General features: G+C 35.8%; 1 protein-coding gene across 1 annotated transcript; it reads right to left on the bottom strand.

Annotated features, from left to right (window-relative positions):
- Nucleotides 1-13009: 13009 nt before the first annotated feature.
- LOC131074973 (putative anthocyanidin reductase) lies at nucleotides 13010-14833 on the bottom strand. Its single transcript, XM_058011731.2, has 4 exons — nucleotides 14766-14833; nucleotides 13600-13697; nucleotides 13315-13519; nucleotides 13010-13222 (listed from the first exon to the last, which is right to left on the bottom strand). The coding sequence occupies exons 1-4, from the start codon at nucleotides 14831-14833 to the stop codon at nucleotides 13078-13080; spliced, it is 516 nt and encodes a 171-aa protein (XP_057867714.2). The 3' UTR covers nucleotides 13010-13077.
- Nucleotides 14834-16053: the final 1220 nt, after the last annotated feature.

Here is a 16053-nt window from a genome sequence, read left to right as displayed (position 1 = left end):
TCACTTTCTCTGACATTTGTTGGGAAGTATGTCACTTTCTTGTGTCTTATATAAGCTTGGCTGTTACATACAATGTGTGAGAAATAATTGAGATTACAAGAATCATTGTTTAAGAACATTATAAAAAATCCCAAGTTAGATTCTGAATGATAAGTTTTTTTTTTAAATAGTAGATTAAGAAAAATAATACAGAGAATTAAAAAAAATCAGCAGTTAAACAGCAGAGATGAAATTACTGCTGTTCAAAGAGTAGCAACAAAGAAATATCACTGGTGTTCACAGCCAGCATACATAGAGAACACTGGACAAATAGGCCACAGAACAGCCAAAGTACAGAGCTAAAAAACAAAACAGCTCTTACAACAAATAGATATAAATACCATGTTGCTGTCTTATGCTCTGTCTTGCAACCATTACATGATCAGACCTCCTCCTTTGAGAAAGCAAATTCCTGTCTTTCTTGTGCAGCCATCACAATCCAAAAAAGCTCTGAAGATCACCTTCCTGGCAAAGGGTGAAACAAATGACCTGATTTTATCATGGAAGCAGTTAAAGTTTCCATCAAATTGTTGTGCCGAGCGTTGGGCAGGATTTTGTCTTGTATTCACCTGTTGAAAAAGATCATTTTTAATAGAGCAATTCTCATTCATATAGGATGCAATGCTGAACACTTGAATATGCAGGTTAGAGCAGATGGTAAGAATTTCAATTTCAGGTGGAAGGAAAGAGTGAGACAATGCAGCCTGGCAACGGATCTTCCAGATGTTTTTTATTATAATGAGCCGACAAGAGTTTGATAGCATGTTGTGAGCTTTAGAGGACACGAGAAGATCAGATTTCCAAGTCAAGGGAAATGAAAGAGGGCTGAAAAAGGGCTTTCAATAGCAATTTAGCATGAGGGTAGAATTAAAAAAACAGTTTAATTCAAAAATCTTGCATAATATCAATATGGACTGTGGAAATACAATGAATTTGACTCAAAAACCATGTTTGAAAGTTTCAATCGTGACACAGAATGGACAGGAAGGAGGAGGGCAGAGGAATTTAAGGTGAATTCCCACTGGAAGTTTTGCATGCATGAGCTTCCAATCAGTGAGTTGAGATTGTCTTTCAAATTTGCAGGCTGAGTTTATTCCATTTGGATCTACTGAGGTTGCATTTCCAGATAATGTTAAGTCCTCATGAAAGGGGCAAGCAAGGCACAAGCTTTTATAGAAGATTTTAAGAGGATAATTTTTGATAGTGCTGCCAATAGGCCATCTCCAGTCCTTATGAAAGCTTGGGTGACAGCTAGAAGACATGAGCATAGTGGGATTTGGGGGCACAATTTTTTAGAATCTCCAAAACTGTGCCCTTGTCTTTATAATTAAGGTTGAAGCATATCTTAAGCTGATTCCATGTTTTCCATGTGAAGGTAGGTGAATCCCACAAGTCCTAAACACTTGGATGCCCTTCTTGAAGAGGCATTTAGCTTTGAACATATGATTATTCGCCAAAGGCATTGCTATTAGCTTGAATTAAACAATTCCACCATATAGAAGAGGATGCAAAATTAAGCCCATAGCTAAAAGATGGTCAAACCTAGACAACTTTTGTGAAATTAATTGCCAAGCTTTCCATATGCATTTCAGAGAACCTGATCTGTGAACCTTAAAGTATTTGGCAAGAAGAATCTTATTTTGCCAATGAACAAAACTCCAAGCTTAACAGCTGTTTGTGTAGTTGTGAATATCAATTTTTAATTTGTGTAGTTTCTAATATGTTTAATATTGGCTTCTAATAAAGTAGATATTGGTGTCCAATGCTTCTAATAATTTTTAATTTGTCTAGTTGTGAATTTCAATATTATTGATTTCAATTTTTAAATTGTGTGGGATTACTTTCTAATATGGTTGATATTGCCTTTAAATAAAGTAGATATTGGTGTCCAGTGCTTCTATCATTAGTTTTTTAATGGATGTTATTGGATTCCTACACTCTCATTATTGATTTATCACCACGTCACATTATTTAAACAAAATTAGTATATATATGAAATGTAGCATAAATAACTAATTTGAGGGCATAGTTAATCTTGAGACTTCCAACCATGATGTCAATTATTGAGTTAAATGGTGTAAAATTTTAATCATACTAGAATCATTACAATAATAAGGTCTTCTTGGAACTTGATTTGCAATAAAAAAATCCATTACACTTATATCTCAAGCTAGAAGGAATCTCTCTTTCTCTTGTTTATTACATCAAATACTATTTGAGTCGATTTTATTTGTGTTACTAGCTTTAAGTTGTGTAATGAAGAATTATGATTTCTTCTTCTAAAACCCCATCTCTCGTTTCCTGTAGGACCTAGTTTCTAGAGAAGTCTTCATCTTTTGAAAGCATTACTTCACCCCTCCTATGCAACCCTTTGCTTCACCTAAAATAACACCTTCTTTGCCTCAACTAAGAATACTCACTCCATCAAGAAGATACGCTCCAATAAAATATCTTTCTCTTGTAAAGAATCCTCCTCCAACCCCTAATTCTCCAAAATTTTAGCAAGTCTAAAGTCAAGTTGAACAAGAAAATATTCAATTGTATAGAGATTCTCAATAACAATGATAAAATGACAAGAAAAACTTATGAGATCAAATTTCTTATCAACAGATGAGTATAGGTGATAATGCTCTTAAATTGTGTCCATTAATATAATATGAAGACAGAAGTGAACATTTTAGCCTCAACTCCCATCCATGTTTGTTAGACGACCTCCCCTAATAAATCTTGGGAGAGATCCACCATAACCATTGATGCACAAGGATCTTGAAAAGGTCAAATGACTACCCCATTGAATGATGTTCCATAAGCATATATATAGACAACAAATTATATAGTTACTGCTATTACAAGTCAAGGAAGCCAACAAGTGAAGAGGGAGCATAGATAGCTAAGTTTTTAGTAAAGTGGACATGTTAAAGATGGAAAAAAGGCCAAATCTACTAAAAAGGAGCTCAAAGATAAAGTGGCTTATTTAACTCATATATTAAAAATCTGGTAGGCCAAATTTCTATATTCTTCTTCTATGCAATCTTCCTCACACTTTAACTTCTTAGGACCAAGGTTGGTCAAATACTCCAAGAATTTTGGGGTGTACAGTCACTTTAATTAAATTTATAGTCCTATTATCTTTTGATAGATATCGATGAATGGAACAAGCAAAGGTAAAGCAAGGGATCATGTGTAAACCAGGGTCAGGCCAAATTTAATAGGGATTTTTAAGTTAATTAGTAATAGTATATAAATTGGTAGACATAAATATTAATGGTTTTGTTAGTCAAGAATGGTAAATATAAAATTGGTATTGAAATTTTTATTTATTGTTGAGTTGTTTTTTCTAATATTCCTATCAATCAATAATATTAGAGCATATTTAGCTAAATTAGTATCTTTTTTACAACTAGTTATTTTTTTCTGCTTAAGTTTACTTAGGAATGTTTATTTTAGTTACACACCTTGTTTAGCTTTTATATATCTAGGTTAGCTACAGTTGATCTTTATTTAGTTCCCCATGCTTGTACTTTAGTTCTACTAAATTTAGATTTGTGCTTTCTTTATAAGCGCCTCACTGTACAATTGTAATTATCTTGTAATTTTGCATTATTTAATTTTGACTAGAATATAGTATTCTTTTGTGCAACTCTCGTTTGTGGAAGTTGTTTTTGTTTGTTGTTTGATCTTATAGGCTTGTGTTGCAAATTCAACATGGTATGAGAGCTTTGAAAATTCAACAAACAATCTAGTAGAAAGTCAAATTAAATGAATACACATGCATTCAAAATTAAATCAAATAAAATTATTGTTGTGAAACTTTTATTATAATCTCTGGTGAGAATTAAATTTTAAGTTGTAGAAAACATGTAAAATCTCAGTGTAGACACCTAATATTTTCCTAGTATGCCACTATCCCACATGACCAAATAATTTCATTATCTAGTCAACTCCCCTTCACCTAACATCCCCTACCTATCTAAATACCTATTATTATTTACACCTATTTTCCACCTCACACATGATTAAAATATTTAAATACTAATATATTTAATTATAATTATAGTCTCGTCACCAAATTTCAAGAATAAAGTGGTCCTAAATACACTTGTTCCTCACATCCCTCATGGTTGTAACAATTTACTATTTTTCATAAGTGCATCCTAATTTTTCACATTCCAACAAAACTCATTTATCCCCTTGGTTTGATCCAAGGAGATTGAATCTAACTTGATTCAATAAAACCCTAGAGATGGAACTGTAATGTCAAAAATCTTATCCCTTGCAATTAATGCGACAAATGGGGCCTTCCTCCATGTCATCGGAGGTCGAGCTTCACCATCTTGTCCTTTTGTCTACTTAAACCATCCTTGTCATCTATGGTCGAAGTATTACCAACTTCGCCAACCTGTCACCTTTGGGGACACAGGCGCGATGCGTAGATGTTCGCGCGACGTGCTAGCATCTTGCAAATTTGATAGTCAGTAGGTGGTTGTTTGAGCATTACGCCTGCACTCGAAAGAAATCGTAATGCCTTTGTATGCACCCACCGACGTCCAGTTTCCTTCCAGGTCCTTTATCTATCAATTTCGAAGGCATTTTGGAGGATTATCTTGGCAAGTTGATGATCTTTTGCAGGTTGAAGCTCTTGGAGGTTATTTTTGGATAGCATTCTACAAGCATCACCATTATTTTAGCATCTCAAGCCCTCTACGCCAACATTTCCAACAACCATTCATGGAAGGGGAGTTTCCTTAATCTCTCTCTTTCATTTTTCGATATCTTTTACCAATCTTTTGTCACATCTTTTCAATTATCTTTAATCACTTTATTATTCCTGTGGCTTCTTGGGTTGTCCGTGGAGGTGGAAACACCAAAACGGGGGTCTGACTTAAGCAGGCTCCAAAACACAACCCCCAACATTTTCTCTCTTGCATGTGCATAGGTACATTATTGCGAGAAAGAGATTATCTTGCGAGAAGCTTAATAATGTGGCTGCTTTGTAACTTTTTCCCTACTTTCTTCTTATTTTCCTTATTTTGTTTCGTAATCCACACTTTTTATTCATTTCGATATTATTTAGCTGTTTTGTAAGTTTTGTCAGTGCATCTAGAGCTTTTCTCTCAAACTCTGTGCTCCATCCATATAGGATGACAATGCATTGCACTGGTGTCCTAGCTCCGCGTGCTCGTCCCGAGGTCAGAGGCTCTGTAGAGTCGTCTAGAGACATGTCTCAGGTGTCTGACATCCTAGCATAACTTTGTTATCCCCTTTCTCATCTTAGTGCTAGTTCGAGGAGGTATCAGAGGGATAGTTTGTTCTCAAGGATCCATCATCCTTGAGGTAGCAAATTTCCTCTATTACATTTTGGTGAACCTGACGTGAATCAAGATTGTCTTTGTATTATTTACTTTCTGTTTCACTTAGTTGCCTTAGTCTTTTAAAATTTTCACAAAGCTAAAAATCTGAAAACAATCTAAAATCTAGGAACAATCTAAAAAAAAAAAAAAAAGCATTCACATTTAGTTTAAATATATGCATTTCCTTTTAGCATTGCGCTTAATTCAAACCAACTTTATCATTCCAACTTTTTCGTGTCCCTGTAGTGTGGTCCTAAACATTGTGTGGCTTGTCTATGAGCTTTACAACTTAGACTGCAATAGGAGTTGTGGCTAGGAGGTCTTCCAGGAGGAGCTTTCCCCCTAATCCTTACATTCCTGTACCTGACACAATGAACAAGGATCATTTTTCTGACCCAAATGAGTTTCTCACTTCTCGTGCTCTTAGGATCCCTTTCATGGGTGGTTCTTTAGCTGCTAGTTCCCAAAATAATTCCCCAACGAACTCTTTGTTGCCTTCTCCTCCCACTGTTGACCATGATTCCTCTGTCACTATCGACTTTGACCGGATCCAATATTTAGAGGAGAACCTAAGAGACTTCAAATAGTTCCTTAATTGAGAGAATATTCTCCCCAAGTGAGGAACATAGTTAACACCCTGAGGGATATTCTGATCTCGGATAAGAGAGGTTTGAAGATGCTAAGAGCATTGTCCATGATTGTGAAGAGTCATGTACCCTTAGCAGACGCCTCTCCTCAGGATGGCTAGTCCGATGTTTGTGGTTCTTAGTTGAGTGTTGACATACCTAGTTTGACAATGCATATTGTTGACCATGTGCCCACTATTCATGGCTTTAATGCCTCTACTAATCCACTAGGTTATACGGGTATGTCTAGTGGCTCAACCTTTGCTTCCGTTATAGCTCAGATATCTACAGTTAGCACGAGCACTACATCTATCAGTGCAACTGGTCCTTCTGGAGGTTCTGGTGGAGGTGGCAACGGATCTGGGCCACCTCCACCTCCTCTACCTTCTAATTCCGTCCTGAATACAATCTTGTAGAACATGGGGCAATTGCAGTTGCAGCTGACGAACTTAGCCTCTACTTCTAGTCAATCATATGTGCATGTGTATTATAGGAAGAGTCCCCTTAATATTACCATTATGAACACTATCCTTCCTACTGCTATTGAATATTTGAAGTTTGATAGGGTCAATGGTGAAGGAGACCCAAATGTGCATATAGATTCCTTCATGACTATGTGTAGTGATTACCATAGTTTGGATTTTGTTCTGGTGAAGCTGTTCTCGCATTCCCTCAAAGGGACAGTGTTAGAATGGTACAATTTTCTACCTGATCATTCTATTTGTACCTTTTTATGAGCTCATGGATCTCTTTCTCAAGTGTTTTCAGGAAAACATTGGTAGCAGGGTCATTATTGTCGACCTTGATCATTGTAAACAAAAGCCTAATGAGAAGATCACATACTTCATTATGAGGTATCAATATATCTCCACTAATATCCCCTTTGCCCTAGCAGATAGTGATCTGCAATAGTCCCGACCTGCCGTGGAAAAAGTTTTTAACTTTTGGATTGGGGAATAAACTTATTATTAACTAAATACGTCCACCCTGAACTAATAATTCGTGAATCTGCTGCTGTGACATGAATCAGAAAAAAGGAGAAATGGTCCCTTAATCGATACCAGAACTTTTCTAACATGTTCTATGCTCTCACTGACTACCAGCACAGTGTCGCAGTTCGAAGATGCCTCTTCAAACCTTCGTGGTGGGTCCTTTGCAGGCACGTCAATGCATGGGTCCCAAAAGAACAATGTCGTCGCTAATGTTCAACTATTCCTTTGATGCCTATTGCACACAATCCTACAACAAAATAGAGTCTTCATCAAGTTGAATGACTCTTACTTGAGCATAATGCAACGGTTGTTGAAAGAAAACCTCTTCACCCTTCCAGAAATTAAATTGTTGTCTATTAGTCGACCCTACCCCCATTGGTATGATGAATCGAACTTCTGCCATTATTGTCGTGTGCCTGGTCATGACACTGAGCAATGTTATCGTCTTCAGCATGTTGTCCAAAACCACATCGACAGTGGTGCAATCAAGGTGGATACGCATGAGCACAAATCAAACAAGTCTGTTGATAAAACCAATAACGACTTACAAATTTATACTAATCCTTTCCCTCCTCATTCAACAAAATTTATCTCTACATTGAATCATCCTTCAGATGATGGTCCATATGTGAACATGATCACCATCACCCCCATTAACACACCTCCAGCTTAGAAGGGGAAGGTATCTGATCTATCCCTGTCATTTACCCATTTGGATGCCTCGTATTGTGGAGAGCCCGCTCCTCTTTACGTCCATGCCAAGATAAATGGTCAAACTATCATAGGTGTGATGGTTGACCCATCTAGCAGAGTCAAAGTTATCACATAGGAGACTCTCTTTGTGAATGGTTGGCATAGGCCGACATATGATGATTGCCACATAACCTTGAGGACGCATGATGGTTTTTTCATCCGGCCCTTGGGTAGAATCACCTTTAGGGTCCTCGTAGGGCCTAAGACGGTGTCCTCTATGTTCATGATCATCCTCGATTTGGACCACTTCCGAGTTAAGCTTGACATTCCTTGGTTGATTGCCATGGAGGTGGTCCCTTCAGTTGTCCATAAATGTCTCAAGTTCCCCCATGAGGGCATGGTGCATGTCATCCAGGACACTAGATATTGACCCCTGATTGCTCATTGGGATTTTAGCTAGACCACTTTTGGCCTGCTCTGGTGGGGCCCATGCTTCCCTACGGTGATCTAATGTACCATGCTTATGATCAATATAAGACGAGGGAGTCAGCCCCTACATCTATGCATCCTAGTGTTTCATTGTCGCCTCCTGCATTGACCCCTCCTCCATTGATTCTGTTCTTGGAGCAGGTAGTGGCTTATGTCTCCTCATCATTGGGGGTTGAGGCTAAGCCTTCTCCCTCGAGCAGACTTCCGCATCCACCTAGGACAGCGTAGCCTCTAGCGGTGTTTGTTGTTTGTACGACTGCGCCTAGCACAGCCAAGGGAAGGGCACCCACGCTATCGAAGTTCATGGCCCGCCCTCCCCTCGAGCTCCCGATCATGGTCAATATTCCTCGGCCCTCTCATTACAAAAAAGGGAAGCGCTCTTCTTATGTTTCTTCATCTCCACTTATACCATCCTCACAACCCATCTTCGCATGGTCATCTAGCATGTCGCTATGCATGTTGGCAATCATCTCATCCTATCATATGGTTATCCATACTGACATATCACACCCTATCCTATGGCCATCTAGCATAACACATCTTGCTACCCATATCGACGTATCTTATACCAATGATGACCGCTTATCTCGTATCTTTCTATAACCAGGGACTTTCCTCCAAGGTGAGGTTTGTTTTTGTTACGTTATCTTATCCTTTCCTTTATATTATCATCCATCATGCTAGTTTACAGCTAGCATGTTTGAGATGTACCAAATAGCAATATCTGTACCAAATCTCAAAGTCATCTCACTGGGAGAAACCTCGTCTGATCAACAAATATCTACCTCCCTATCGTGACATTTCTTTCTCTCTATCTTCCTCTACTTTAGCTTCGTATCCCTTGACAAAGGCATGCTCACTAAAGTGGGGGCAAAATGTAACGTCAAAAATCTTATCCCTTGCGATTAATGCAACAAATGGTGCCTTCCTCCATGTCATTGGAGTTCGGGCTTCCCATCCTATCCTTTTGTCCACTTAAACCATCCTTGTCAGCTCTTGCCGAAGTATTACCAACTCCGCCAACCTATCACCTTCAGGGACACAGGCACAACGCATTAGCATCCTGTGAATCTGATAGTCCACAGGTGGCCATTTGAGTGTTACGCCTACACCTGAAAGAAATTGTAACGCCTCTATATGCACCCAACGACGTCCGGTTTCCTTCTAGGGCCTTTATCTATCAATTTCAAAGGCATTTTAGAGGATTCTCTTGGCAAGTTGATGATCTTTTGTGGGTTGAAGCTCTTGGAGGTTATTTTTTAATATCATTTTATAAGAATCACCATTGTTGTAGCATCTCAAGCACTCTACGCCAACATTTCCAACAACCGTTCATGGAACTTGGGGAGTTTCCTTAATCTCTATCTTTCATTTTCCAATATCTTTTACCAATATTTTGTTGCATCTTTTCAATTATCTTTATCACTTTATTATTCTTGTGGCTTCTTGGGTTGTCTGTGGAGGTGGAAACACCAAAACAAGGGGTCTGACTTAAGCAGGCTCCAAAACACAACCCCCAACATTTTCTCTCTTGCATGTGTGTAGGTACATTATCACAAGGAAGAGATTATCTTGTGGGAAGCTTCATAGCGTGGCTAATTTGTAACTTTTCCCCTACTTTCTTCTTATTTTCCTTATTTTATTTCGTAATCTGCACTTTTTATTCATTTCAATATTATTTAGTTGTTTTGCAAGTTCTATCAATGCATCTAGAGGTTTCTGCTTAGATTTTGCGCTACGTCCATACATGAGGACAGTGCACCATGTTGGTGTCCTAGCTTCGCATGCTTGTCTCGAGGACAGAGGCTTTGCAAAGCCGTCCAGAGACATCTATCAGGTGTCTAACATCCTAGCATAACTTTGTTATCCCCTGGCTCATCTTAGCACCAGTTCGAGGAGGTATCAGAGGGATAGTTTGTCCTCAACGATCCATCCTCTTTGAGGTAGAAAATTTCCTCAATTACAGGAACACCTCTAGAATTAAATCGTTAATTTTTTGAAAAAAAAAGTATGATTTCAACAAAAAATCACACTCCACAAGGAAGACAAGTTATTTTAGGATGAACCAAATGTAAGTTGATTATAATAGTAAAGTTCTTATTTCTAATGAGTAATGTTTAAATTTTGACATTCATCTCATCAAGTCTTTTAAGAATTTCCTTAAGGTTAGAAGGGTATAAAATAGAATTATGAAGAGGAGTGGAGGTGAGCACATGGTAAATGATATGTGGAGTATAAATAGTTGGGGGATAAAGGATGGAGGTGATGTGAAAATGTGCCCAAAGTAATTACAAGACTAGTGGGATGAGGGGTAGACATAATAGAAGTGGATTAAACATGATAAGTAAGCACACTAAGAGGATTAGAAGAAGTTGAATGTGAGAAGTAGGCACAAGAAATAGATAAGTAAACTCGCTCTATTGTTTATTATATTAAATACTATTTAAGTCACTTTCATTCTCATTACTAGCTTTAAGTTGTGTAAAGAGTACTTCATATCCTTTTCTAGGTATCTTGTTATAGTCTCCAATCTAAAAATTACTAGGCATCAATGCCTATATCATGCTCTTTAAATATATGTCCACATTCTTTCACTACCTTTACCATCTATTGACAAGATCCCTTAGATAGTTTTGGTATGGATCTTTATTTGTTTCACTTTTAACAACTAGCCTCCATCATAAGTGATACACAATTACAATCTTTCTAAAGGTCCATATCCTATTTCAACTTATCCATCAAAGTTGGAAAATTTTTTGGACCTAAGAATATTGAAAGGAATTGTCCAACATTTAAATATTTTATGGATTAAATTCCTTTTTTAAATTTACTTTTTAGATGATCACATATAAATATCTTTAATTGTTTGGATATGTTGACTACTGAATAAGGTAACTTTCTCTTAAGTAAACTTGGGTCAATTAGATCACAAAATAATGAAGTTAGTATCTTTCTTTGTTTCTATCTCTAAGGGCAGGTCCCCATGCATCTGCTTAGCTTATTTTGGCTAGCAGCTACTGCTCAAATTTTTTAGGAGCAATTTGTGGAGCTGGTGGCCCCATGAAAGTTAAATTTTGCTGCTTATAAAAACAAGCATATTTTAAATTATATTTTTAATATAATCTTTAATAATAATAAATTTTCACCTAAATTTTAGAGAAAAAACTGGAAACATAAAAAGAGGGAAAGAAAATTGTGGAGCCACTTGTCATTTTTCTCAATAAGCAGTTGCTGCTTATTTTCAGCCCCCCTTTTTTTTCAAAGCTTATTTTTAAGTTTTAAGGAGTGGTTGCTACACGAAAAGAGGAAAAGATTCTAATTTATCCTTTCCCCTTAATTAAAATTTTCCAAGGGAACACTCCAATTGCTTAATTTTAAGTAGATTTTACATTTAAGTAGCAGCATGGGGACATGGGGTAAGTAATGTCCTATTTTATCATCAAAATTAACAAAGGTTTTATCTTCCAACATATTTTACTAATATCTTATTTTGGGAAGAAAAAAATCCTGTATTCAACTGATAGGCTCTCCATGTAATGTTACATAAGCTCTAATTTCATTTTCAATTCATATATATATTCCAATGTATTGAAGAGTACCCATTGAGATTTCTTTCCACTCAAGTCTAGACTACCACAAGTACAATGTATATCATATCTTGAGTAGTATGGACCAATTTAAATATTCCCACGTATTTCTCTATACTTTATAATAGCTACAATGTACACCACTAAGATTTTGAAGGGCATGGTCAATACTTTATCATGCCCATGGTTTGGTTGAATGAAGATCTTGAAGTCATAGAGTTCTTGAATAAGGTATGGGGTTAATTTACTCAACATCACCTACCATGTTATCATAATGGTAAATTTTCATACCCATACTTATTCCAAATTAGGTTTTTGCCGCTTTTAAGAAATTTTATCAATAAAATTGCATATCATCAAATAAGACAAACATATGTGAAATTGAGATCATTTTTATATTATTTACATACTCACATGAATTCATTCATACATAGTTGACCTTATTTTATTTATTTCTACACATTGAAACAAATTTGAAATTTATTACACCCACCATTTCTTCATGCATTCATTCATAAATAGTATTTCATTACCCCATGTCAATCTAGCAACAAAAGATTCGTCTTACACTATACAAAAGATTAGTATTTGATGCATAATATCTTGGAAATTTGATGGTTATCAATCAATTCTGCCATGATGGCTCATATGCATGAATAGAATCTTCGCATTGATCTGTTCTTCAATTTCGTAAGTCACCTAGATATGCCCACATACATCAACAGACCTTCAAAAAAGGATGTTGAGTTGTCACTACATGGCACAAGAAGTATGCATAATTCAAGTTGTCCATGATATGAAGGTTGCACAAGATGCAAAAAAAGCATAGCACGTGGATCCTAGTCATCAATCAATTTAGTCACCAAGACTTAGTAAGGAACCTCAGGCCCATGCCACGTCATGTCCGTGCATCAAGAAAGTGCAGAAATATAGTTTAGACAAATTATTCTTTTTGAGGGTTTATGATACAAATGAGGAACTTAGACAATTTATTCTTGTAAGAATTTATAACATATTAGAAAATGCATTATTGCAGTCAAATTTAATAAACGAAAAATTAAAAAATTAGATAAGCTGTAATTTTTTTTATAAAACTAATACATAATTATCACATAAAATTAAGAGTAGATAATTTTAGTGAACCCAGAGAAATACAACATTCTATAAGGAATACATTAAGGTTTTATTAATCCGAGAGAATTACAAATTCAAAGTTTATACAATTAGAATTTGTATACGATACAAATGTTTGTGGTTAAGTAAATCTATTTTGGAAAATAGATTGAGATGCCTTAAATTATTAATTCAGAATCTTATTTTTCTTACAACATTCTATACCTTCTTCAAAAGTATGCTCCAAACTATATTTGTAAGAGAAGCCCATATCCAATAATTTTTTGGAAGAAAATGGTACATATCTATTAATGGAGTCCTCCTCATACAACCTAAAATAAATATCAAAGACAATAGTTATTTATAGAATATCTACTCTAGACAAATAAAACAATTAAAAAATGACTAAAAAATATTTACTTACTTAAGTGAAGTCTTTAATTGTTTGGAAAGCAAATCTTTGAGAGACTTGATAGTTGCAGAATCAACAGAACAAATATGACGGCCTTGTGCACTTGGATGCTCCATCAAAAAAATGTGGGCATTAGATACATCCTCTATATGAACTATTGGTATGGAACCCAATGTGAATTGCATATACTTTAGTACTTGATAGTGTATATCATTATCTGCAAAAAAAAACCACATTAATATAAAGAATCACATTTGTTTTCTAATAATAAGAAAATATATATTTATTTATATATACCTCCAATTAGAGCAAAAATTACTTGGACAGATGTTAAGTCATGTGTAGTTGTAATCCAAAAGTTAGTATCTTTCTTGGTTTCTACTATAAGTAATGTCCTAGTTGATAATAAAAAATTACAAAGTTTTTATCCAAACCTTTCAGCACATTTTCCTAATAATTTATTTTGGGAAGAAAAAAATTCTTTATTTGATTGGTTATACATTTTCTTACATAAGCTCTTATTTCTTTTTCAACTCATATATCTATCAATATATTGAAGAGTAACCATTGAGGTTTCTCTCCATGAAATTCTAGACTACCACAAGTACACTGTATATCAAATTTTGAGTAGTATGGATCAATTTAAATATTTCTACTTGTTTCTCTATAGTTTATCATATTTATGGTACACCACTAAGATTTTGAAGTTCTTGGGTCTATACTTTATCATAGTTATGTTGTGGTTGAATGAAGATCTTAACACCATAGTGTTCTTGAATTTACTAAACCTCTTCTAGCATGTTATTGTAATGGTAAAATGTTCATACTCATACCAGTTCCAAATTGTTTTTTGGTCCTTTTAAGAAATGTTATTAATAAAATTTTATATCAAAAAATGTGAAATTGAAATCATTTTTATATTATTTATTTATCCACACCTTAATTCATTCAAATATAACTGACCTTATTTTGTTTAATTCCATTCCTTCACACAAGTTTATCATTTTTTACACCCACCATGTCTTCACATTCATTTCATATATCAGATCCACTAGTACATTTGGCGTGGTTTTCCGACGAGCGTTCGTCAGAACTCAAACAACTAAACGTCGAAATTCAAACGTATTTGGGGAGAAAATCCTTGTCGCTATTTTTTTGTTGGTGATTCTGACGATGATATTCACAATGAAATTTTGACAACCCCACGTCGGAAATTTCTATGCACCCCCGACATGTTTTTTTGACGAGGAGACATCGAAATTCCAACCTTGTTGCATCCTTTATCACCGTAACCTTTGCTGATGACCCTTTATTTATCGTCATAACCTTTGCCGATGTATTTTACTTTTTCCAGTGTCCATCAGAATAAGTCTTTCTGATAGCCTCATCGGCTATCGACAAGACAAGATTTCTCCATTGCCGCTAAGTGGCATGTTTGTTTGACGAGACATCAAAATTCTGACCTCATTGCATCCTTAATCGCCGTAACCTTTGTCGATGACCCTTTTTCATCATAACCTTTGCGATGCATTTTACTATTGCCAGTGTATATCGGGATAAATACATGATTTCTCCATTTCCGCTAGTGTGTGTTCTACCGATGGACCATTTTTAAGGAGATGTCAGAATTTCGATGATTACAATGACGAATGAGGCTACATCCTATGACATTTTTGTTGTCACAGGTATGGCAACATCGTCTGTTGTCTTGTGGTGTTCGTCAGAATTCTGATCTTCCCCAATATTTTTTTAAAAAATCCCTACTACTTTTGTCTACACCGATGACCCTTTATCGCCATAACCTTTGCCGATGCATTTTAATTTTTTTCAGTGTCCATCGGGAAAAGTCTTACCAATAGCCTCATCGGCTATCGACAAGACAAGATTTCTCCATTGCCACTAGTGTGTGTTCTGTCGATGGACTTAAATAGTGTATGCTATCCTGATCACATGCTTCTACTTGTCGGTGTTACCATCGGGTTGACTTTTGCCAATTACAAAGGATTAAGCGTAGTAGGTACTTCATTATCAAGAAGATAAATATGAAATAGCTACAAGAATGCATGAGAAGACTTATCATAAGAAATTATAATAGTAAATGCCAAAAAATGTCTTGCAACTAGTACATAAAGCATTCATAAATAGTCATATTGTTGTTAAAAAATACTATCAAAGGAGGATATTATAAAGATAGAGACCTAGAACTCAGTATGCAGTCATGGATAATAGTGTAGGGTTAGGTATAGTCCTAGACCTTGTTTAAAGGGAAACATGTGATAGTGCACATGCCTAAGGAAAAATCTACAAAATAGTGAGCAACAAGACTATCAAGAACAGTATTGCAGTCTTAGGCATACACAGCTCAAGGAGATAATGATTAACAAAGAAAGCACTTACAAAGATATATCTAGTCATAAAAGATAATCATATGAGTTGGAGACATGAGAATATTGTAGAACACAAAGTAGATAGTGCCATCATAAGGCGTACACTCCATTTCAAGGCTCCAAACTTAAGGGCAATACAAGGAGATTCCATCAATGTCAATTGTAGTCCATAAAAGCCTTGTCTCAAAGCAAATCAAAGACAAATTACAGTCATAGAGAGATAAGAAGATCAAGTCTATCAAAGAAAAAAAAGAACTCAAAGGCATTCAAAGGTGTAATAGTCATAATGCATGCACAAAGGCTCAGTACAATGGTGATACAATGTTGTAGACCAGTAATGAGGAGTGACGAATAAGTATTGTGA

Source organism: Cryptomeria japonica, chromosome 5 (genome assembly GCF_030272615.1).
Source record: "Cryptomeria japonica chromosome 5, Sugi_1.0, whole genome shotgun sequence".
In the NCBI taxonomy this organism is placed as follows: Eukaryota; Viridiplantae; Streptophyta; class Pinopsida; order Cupressales; family Cupressaceae; genus Cryptomeria; species Cryptomeria japonica.
This window is presented reverse-complemented; position numbering and strand designations above follow the sequence as displayed.